General features: G+C 33.5%; 1 protein-coding gene across 3 annotated transcripts in view; it reads right to left on the reverse strand.

Annotated features, from left to right (window-relative positions):
- The window catches only part of LOC111791429 (DNA topoisomerase 3-beta), an 18,453-nt gene extending 10,522 nt beyond the window's left edge, over positions 1 to 7,931 (reverse strand). For 2 of the 3 annotated variants that reach the window (XR_002814643.1, XM_023672762.1), the window contains exons 1-6: positions 7,753 to 7,931; positions 7,593 to 7,649; positions 6,858 to 6,961; positions 6,103 to 6,196; positions 2,650 to 2,749; positions 67 to 310 (exon numbers count right to left, since the gene is read on the reverse strand). Coding sequence is in view for 2 of the 3 variants with exons in the window: in XM_023672762.1 (XP_023528530.1) it covers positions 67 to 310; positions 2,650 to 2,749; positions 6,103 to 6,196; positions 6,858 to 6,961; positions 7,593 to 7,649; positions 7,753 to 7,776 (623 nt within the window). In the remaining variant the exon portion in view is untranslated. Of the gene's footprint in view, positions 1 to 66; positions 311 to 2,649; positions 2,750 to 6,102; positions 6,197 to 6,857; positions 6,962 to 7,592; positions 7,650 to 7,752 lie in introns of those variants that run through there. The other variant, XM_023672763.1, reaches the window with a different exon arrangement.
- Between the last annotated feature and the right edge of the window lie 1,192 nt (positions 7,932 to 9,123).

The raw sequence follows: 9,123 nt of genomic DNA on the forward strand, positions 1-9,123 counted from the left end.
TATATATATATATATATATGTATGTAATATAAATGCCGTAAGGAGGTGAGCAAGAAGAGAACTGACGAGATGAGTCTGGAATCAAGGTTCCCATATTTTCCCTGAAAAAATGTAGTCTGAAATCGTGTAAAAGATACTCCAACTTTCAAATCTATCTCTTGTCGAGCATCTACAGCCAGTGCCTCATTTCTATTAGGTTCAACAAGGTTATCCAAAGCCTTCAGAATATCTTTTTCAGTAACGGAAGAAAACCTTGCCCGATACACTTTTTTCCTATAATCATTGCCACCAAATCCAGTGCATTCAATAACTGCAAACAGAACCAATGTTAATACTTCCCAGATAAGAAACAGATAATATCATTTAACAGAATTAGCATATCTTATGACAATGAATCAAAACGAAACTAGATAAAAAATTCCACCAATTTTCTTGTTATCAAATAAATACATGATTGCACTTCATGACGAGTATAGTATGATATCCTTCTTGTTGTTCCTCGTTATGCTATTCTTTTGTGTAGGTGACTACAAACAAATACTGTTTAAAGCAAAAAGATTTGTCGAGAAGCACAAGTCCAAGCACTACTACCATGGACAAAAATACACGGTGTACAAAAGTACAAATACCAAACACCAAGCGGATTGTATGGATATAGAGGCACTGTTGTTGGAAGGGACGGAAAAACGTCCAAAACAAGACCTAGAATAGTACTAAACTCTCAAGGCTTCAAAGTGGTTCTACAAGATGAGAATGATGTGACATATACCACAAATTTATTAATTAAGGTTTATTTTGATGCAAGTGGTTATCTTCAATCAAGGACGAATCTTTTTCAAGAAAGAGATGATATGGTCATGATGTCATCATGACCACATCTTCCAAGAACCAACAAGGAAGAGGTTGAGAAATTCTCCAAGGAATCTACAAGATAGCAGTCGTCTGCCCACTAGGCACACTGAGCACGCATACACCAGAAGTTTGCAAATGACCCTCTTAAGAGATTATTTCGTGTGCACCATCAAACTACCCATGAACCCCATACATGTTTGATGACCTGTATGTGTTGTGCATACAACCACGCCAGTTTGGCTAGCATGTCTGTGTTGGACACTTGGACACTCTAATACTTCTTGGACACGTATCAGATACTTGTAAACACAATATAAAAATTTAATATAGGTCCGACATTTGTTATACATATATTAACTTGTTAAGTATACTAAACCGATGGATAATAATAAATTTTGAGAGAGAGATATTAAGATCATTTTTAAGCATATAAATGCATAATCTTATTGATTTTGAATATCAATTTTATATAAAAATGATATATATTTCAAATCTTCTCCATGTTGTCATTGAAATAAATGAAATGATATACAAAAAACGTACAAAAAAATAGGTCAAAGAACAAAACTCCATGTGCAATTATGGAAAGAGGTCTCAATGCAAAAGAATAAGGCTAAGCTGAAATTACAAAAAATCGTATTTACAAACACCTAAAAAGAGGAACTAAATCTAACCATATCCCAAAGTTCCTTCCCAAACCTCTCCACCCAACGAAAAAAATTCTATTGTTTCTCCCAAGATAAATGCCCNAAAAAAAAAAAAAAAAAAAAAAAAAAAAAAAAACTGCCAAAGAACCCTTCCTTTGTCACGAAAAGCAGGATTCAAGAGCACCTTCTCAAACATCAAACAACACCCTCAATTACGAGTTGATGCAACTCCAGAAGTCTTAAAAGAATCGGTTCCACAAAGATCTAACAAAATCATAATCCCATAATAAATGGTCAAGATCCCCTTACAGTCTCCTACAAAGAATACCTCATTGAGGTCACAACACCATGGAGGAGAGCCTCTGGATACGGTCTTGGGTATTCACTCTCCCAAGCAAAACTTGGTAGGCAAAGAATTTCACGTTTTTTAGGAGTTATGTGCCAATAAACCAAAGACAACAAAATCTTCCTAGGAAGAGAAGATTTTATTTGCTTTATTAGTACTATTACTACTTTAACCTTTTTTTTTAGAAGTTATGTTAGATTTTATAGATCATATTTCATCAGGAGATTTTATTTATGCTTACTGTTTTATTAGCATAGGAGCAGACTTTTATCCCTCAATTATTTTAGGGATTTCATTTTCTCAAGATTTTATCCTAGAGTTGGAATTTTCTTTTACATCGAAACCCTTGGTCTATATAAACCCAAGGAAGTCTTGAAGTTCCATAACCTGTAATGAATAAAGTTTGAGTGGGTTTTTTAAACCTTTGCCTAGGTTCTTTCATCTCTTTGACCATAAGGTCTTCATCTAACTCCCACCTTGAACGGATTATAATTTCTAATTTGTACTAGACGTCTGTGAGGACTTTCTCACGGTTGCTAATGTCAATTCCATTGGGTTCATATCTCACTTATTCTTTCCTTAATCAATGGAAGTCACTTCCCGAGGATGGGAAAACAGAACTAGAAACTAAACCTTTCTAGGCACGAAAATTTTAAAACCAGATGAGATGAAGGCAAAACCAAAATAAAGATAAATAGATAAAATATGACCTCAAAGGGGAAAAAACTTCAGGAATTTATAGATTAGATCATCTTTACGAATAAAAGAGAAAATTGGAATCATGATTTCAGTGGGGGAAAGTACCTTCAAAACAAATATTCTCTCCTTCACGATCACAATCCAACCATAAAACCAAACAATCACAACCACGGGCTTCTCGACTTAAATGTTGACGTATGTGAGCCTAAAACCAAGAAAAAAATAGTAATATTTTCTTAACAAGAAAAGTTGGAAAACAAACACATTGTATCCTGTATATTTAACATCATTTAAGGATAATCAAAACAGTGCATGAAACAGTGTCTCAAAGTACAATTTTGATCCTTGAGTGCCTATTTATACAAGATAGACTGCCAAGAAAAGATGGAGAAGAGAATCTTCAATAGTAACGAGAGTGTTAATGCTCTCTTGTCCAGTAAACCACATAAAAAGAAGAATTGACCTTTTACAAAATATATCAGTCAGCAAGTCTGGCAAAGTGAATTGGTCGTTTGATAAAAGAACTTATGGAAGATTAAAGTCCTGGATATTTGCCAAATTTTATCATCACAAATTCTATTACCACGAGTAAATTTCAAATTGTCCTTGAGACATTGAAGTTACCACGGGCACCAGAAACTAGCACCCTACATAAAGAGCAAACAGATGGCAGGAATTTTTTCCCAAGGTGACTAGGAGTCTATGACATGCGGCCGCACAACACAAACGCACATTATCATCACACCTTGCTTCGTTTTTTTCTTAATTACCTAGGTTTTATTTCTTTTCTGTGTTTTTCAGTTAGGGTACAATAATTCAAAATCGCATCGGACTGTTAGAATAAATACAAATTAAACATAAATGAAATGATAACTATAAAAACATCTTGCAAACAACTTTTGAAAACACAAATAGCTGTAATCTGTTGATTTTGTTTAGCCAATAAAGGCTCAAAGATTATTTCAAGAAATAATTAACACAAACACACGCACATAAATTCTTAACTTCCACATCTCATCATCTCATACTATAATAGATGGAGTTATTTAGGTAATTGGGTCCTTTGATATTCTTCTATTACAAATACAATAATCCATTATCCATCATTTTCTCTTTTTTTCCTCTTTTTTTCTTTACATTCCTTTTTTTATTTAATATTACATCACAAGTAGGATGGGAGTTTAAACCTACAACTTTTTTCGCCTCTTGTTTTATAAGACAGAGAAGTACGGCTTCCATAGATGAGAAGGGTACAAGAAAACAGTGACGAACAATCAACCCAAAGCTAAGATACCACAAAAGATTCCTCCAATTGGCTTTAATTATGAAAGGATACATGTATGGAAATCCATAGGGAGGCTTTGGAGTGAACTGTCTTCCAAACCTCTCCTACCTCATGGAGTAGTTCTAATTGAGTCTTCGATTTCTTTTCCCCTTTTTTTTGTAAGAAACCGAACTTTCATTGAGAAAGAATGAAAGGAAAACAAGGACAAACAAAGGAGCCCGACAAAAACAAAGGGCAAATCCTGAATGAGTCTTTGATTTCTGTCCACCCAAATTTTCCAAATATGACTTTCAACAGCACATATCCAAAATAAATATTTTCTTTTTTTAACAAAAAACAAACTTTTCACTGATTTATGAAAGAAAAAAGCTCAAAGATGCAAGAAGCCCAAATAAAAAACAAGAACTACAATAGATCAAAATATAAGCACTGAAGAACAAAACGTCAAAGATCTTGGCAAGACAAAGAACCAAACCAGCTGAAACCAGCCCAAGCGAATGGAAAAAACTGCACCACATCCACAAAAACCGAAAAGGCAAGGACTCGCAACTCCCAAACCTTGAACTCCAAAAATAGGCGGAAGCTTTAAACACGAGGATCCCTCTTTGAAACAAACAGCAGCAGAAATAATAAGTATTGGTTCTGGACAATGGGGACCAAGGCCGAGAGAGGAGCAAACCAAGCATAGATGAAAGTATCCAACAAATACTACTACAACCATCATTTTTTTATTATTATTTGCCAAGAAACAAACTTTTCATCAATAGATGAAAAGATTGAAAATTATTCGAGGATACAAACAAAGAGTGAAAAAAAAAGACAAACAACCAAACAAATAAAGAAATAAAGAAAATATCTCCTAATAATTAATATTACAAGAGTCAAAGAAAGATCTAGCACTTCTGAGAAGATTAACTTGAAAACAAATGAGCCAAGCAGCCAAAACCATAATAGCAAAGCTACGAGGCCAAATCTGAGAAGAAGATCTTTATAAGAGGCCAAATCTCGAAAAAGACGTCCAGCTACGAAAAACAAGAACTTTCTTCCATAAAAGGAAGCTGCCAAAACCAGAAAGAACCCTCCATTGCCGCAAAACACCAATTAATAACCGAAGTTGGAAACTTGTTAAAAAAATTCAACCAAGCAAACGTCCTAAAATGATGGCTCAAGCATAAGCACTCCAATCTTATGACGACAACCAGTGCAAACTAGTAAAAACAAACTTAAGGCTTAGGATTGATTTGGAATAATTCCTCTTCAAAATAACTCATTAGATACTCTAGTCGAAAAACCATCATGAGATTCTTCAAAGGTAATGAAGAATTTCTACCAACTTCAAAAAGAGCTCTAATGTATCCTTCATAAGATTCTTCAATAAAAAACCTTCAGCTATCAAAACTTAATTTATCAAACCAAATACCTCCTTGTCTAAACTGCAAATACTGATATAGGTATCGTCATTATCTTTCATTTTCCAAAGTGCAACTACTTTTATTTTTCCTGGTTAACCAAAACCAAACCAAGTATTATGCGCATTTAGGCTTCACCTTTAGCTTATCTTCGAAATCTGAGAAGAACTTCCATTCGAGTTCCCAATCATCCTCACCAGCACTAATCAAATTTCTTCCTTAAATGCTGTTAGATAGAGGGTCATGGGAAAAACTTTGCATAATCTTCTACTGTAAACAACGGAAAGGCCTCACTATAAAAATTTTATGCATTGCACTTCGGTAAAACAATACAGCCTCCTGGCATTGAACAAAAAGGTGATCTTAAGGTTTCAATGCTTGATGAGAAGAAGGCACTAATGAGGCATATCGGGCAATGGAATTTCCTCTGATCGATCATTTTCTTAATTGTTATGATTTATGAAAAAACTCACAAGCTCCTCATCATGTCTCACACAAACCTAGAAGAAAGGAAGACATTAAGCAAATGAAAATATACGAAAACAAAACAAAGGAGATCAAAAGAGAGATGGATAAATGAGTGGCACATATAAATGAAAAGCACATGAATTTTATGGACCGTTAAAGTAGAAAGGAAACCAATAATAACTACATCAGACAAACAAAATTAAAGGGGTCTATGTTTAAAACGAAGTTTCATAAATGAAAGCAGTAGAAATAGTTTGCTTTAGTTAAGAAAAAGTTTATTTAGATAATTAACTAAGAAACTATTTCTCCTAGTTAATTTGTTGACCATCCCAATTTCCAACAATGTGAGAGAGTAGACATATAACTACATAAAAGAAATGTAAGAACGACTCATACCTTTGGGTTTGATTCTGCCTTAATTACTGAAGCTTGAAAAAGATCCAAAGGATCAGTTGCCTTCCAATCTTGAAATCTAGCTGGGAAATCTATACTAAACCCACAAAAAGACAAAGGAAAAATGCACTAAAAAAATGGGCCAGAGAGTAAAGGACTAGTGCATCATCATGAAATAACCAAAAACAACCATGCAAGTAAGCTTTGACAGACAGTATCAGAGAAACTAAACAACCATTTCAGCAAAGACTATTCTCGAAAATTTATAGGCACAGAACCCTTGTTTTCCAATTTATGCTATAACCATATTAGTACGACAGCCTTGGAATGAGAATTAGATAATTTTCGTTCCGCAATTGGATAATTTGAGAAATGATAATAATTGAGCCTTTATCATTAATTAAGTAAATAAAGACTTAAAAGGGAATGTGTTATGCAAAATTATACAGATAGATAGATAGATATGAAAGGCATGAAAAGGGAATATACAAATTCAAGGAAACACATGCTTGAAAGATCGTGCCCAGACTTGGGTTCAAGGACACCATATATTACAACTACTTTCTTTCAGCCTCTATTTCTTGCTTGTTATCGTTAATTATGTAAATAAATAAATTTTGCTTGTTATCAACTGATTTCCATAAAATCCCCATGTTATCAGTGAAAAACACCATGCCCAGTCCCTTGCACATACATAATATTTAAGGTAACATAATCACATTCACATACACTCTAGATGTAACTAAATGAAAAGGCACCTGAAAACATGTCCGATAACCGATGTCACTTTGTAATGAGCATGATGCCCAAGAAATCTCCCATCGAATTCATGTACCTCTGTGCTACCCTTTCTTGTAGACATCTGTAACATTAATATGTTGAGATTATATGTCAGTAATCAGTATTACTTCTTAATATTGTTTTTTCCTCGACAAGGAAACAATACTTTTCATCAATAAAATGAAAAAGTACAAAACTCCTACTTGGAGACGTGAAACAGCCCAAAAAACCAAANAAAAAAAAACACATAATTCTCTATAGCCCAAAAATATCAACAAAAAAAAAAAGTAAAAAAACACTCGATCTAAAAGAAGCCAATATCAACATGCAAACCCGAAATTTTCCAAATTTTAAAAAAGAAGCAAAGTGATACAAGCATGCTATGCTAGGCTTTCTACCTTACATGCTAGAATCATACATTAGGTAATGTTCAAACTACATATCCTGAAATAAGAAAAGTGATACAAGCTGCTAATATACATCGAATTACAAATTTTAAGGGTGGCTTTTGCAAGCTATCCTATGAAAGCTAATCAACTCTTCCTAGTGAGAACCGTTTTTCGTGTTCTAAAACCTGTATAATCTAGTATCTAAGCCTTTCGGGAAAATGAAAACGGCACAAGGTACTTAGAAATGAGTTCAAAATTCCACAGTAATCACCCACCTCAAATCTTAAAATCCTACAAGTATCAAAAAGTGCCTCTACAACTTACTTGGCCATGAGAGAGTGCAGAAGCAATCGAGAGCGCAATGCTAGGCTTCTCAGCCACCTGAAAAAGTGACAAAAAGCAATTAAAAACAACCCAAACGGGAAAAAAGTTGGCAAAATCAATAGGGCGAAGTTCAGAAAACAAGTAATAGGCTTATACACACCATAAGAACCGAGGAAGCGACCATGATGAGGATCGTCGCCGGAGCCTAAAAGGCTGAATCCGACGATTTTCTGATTGAAATGGCGATTCTGCTGAAGCGCTGCTCAGCAGCAAGAACTCTGAAACTCTTCACAGTCGTTGGGCAAAAGCTTCGACTACAACGGGAAATAATAAAAGAAAGGGAAGCAGTGGAGAAGGAAAGGAAAATAAGAAAAATATGGGCTCAATTGTTTGGGCCTTTATATAGGCAGCCGGCCCACGTGGGCTTTGGAAGACTAATGGGCCCATTGTTTGGGCCTTTTCATAGGCAACCGACCAACGTGGGCTTTGAAAGACAAATTGGCCCATTTAAATTTACAACCATTTAATTCTATTTAAAACAAAATTATATATCAATTTTAATTAAATTAAATTAAATCTTTTGTGATTTATAAAAATATATTTAATCCTGAAATAATTTATCTCAGTAAAAAAAATTATTAATTTTCAATTACTTTTTTTTTATAACCGGACTAAATTATTATACATTTGAAAGTATTTCGACAAAATTATTAAATATTAAAAATTAAAAATTTAAGGAATTAATAGTTATTTTAATTTCGACCTTAAATTTTTTTAAAGATTAATATGATTAACAAACGTGTATAATTGGATGTTCGAGAGAAAATATATAAACATATTTCAAATTTATATCTAATGATTATCTTTCTGGGAGTGCAGGGAACAGTACTTCCACTGGTTCCTTTTCTTATTTGATGATATGATCAATCTGATCCCAATATCTTGCCTTCCGAATACTCAATCAAGCAGCACTGGTCGCCCATACATGACATAGAGCTCTTACACAGCCAGCCCCCTATTATATAGACTAAATTTTCACATGGTTGTGTTCTCGGTACAGTACTTTCATCTTTCACTTCTGCTCTGTTTTATTAATTTATGTATGATCTCATAGAACTTAAATTGAGACTTTCTAATCCGTGCTTGATCTTACAATCACCGACTCGAAATGCAATGAACAGTCCAACAATTAAAAAAAGTAAGGTAAGACTCGAATCAAGATTTGGAATCCATATTTGGCACTTGTCAGCATCCTCCGACATAATCACGTTATTTATTTAACTTATTTTAAAATATTTTTTTTGGCATATTTTGTTATAGTTCACATAGTTTCTTTAAAAATTTACGGATAACATTATTGGTATATATAGTAACTTTCCATTATTCAATTTTATTTTCGTCACCTACATCTTTTAATAATAAATAATAATAATAATAATAATAATAATAATAATAATAATAATAATAATAAGACGGTGATTTTGAAAAATGTCTTACCCAATTTATTTATTTATTTTTACGGAAATAAACA

Source organism: Cucurbita pepo, chromosome LG03 (genome assembly GCF_002806865.2).
Source record: "Cucurbita pepo subsp. pepo cultivar mu-cu-16 chromosome LG03, ASM280686v2, whole genome shotgun sequence".
NCBI lineage: Eukaryota > Viridiplantae > Streptophyta > Magnoliopsida > Cucurbitales > Cucurbitaceae > Cucurbita > Cucurbita pepo.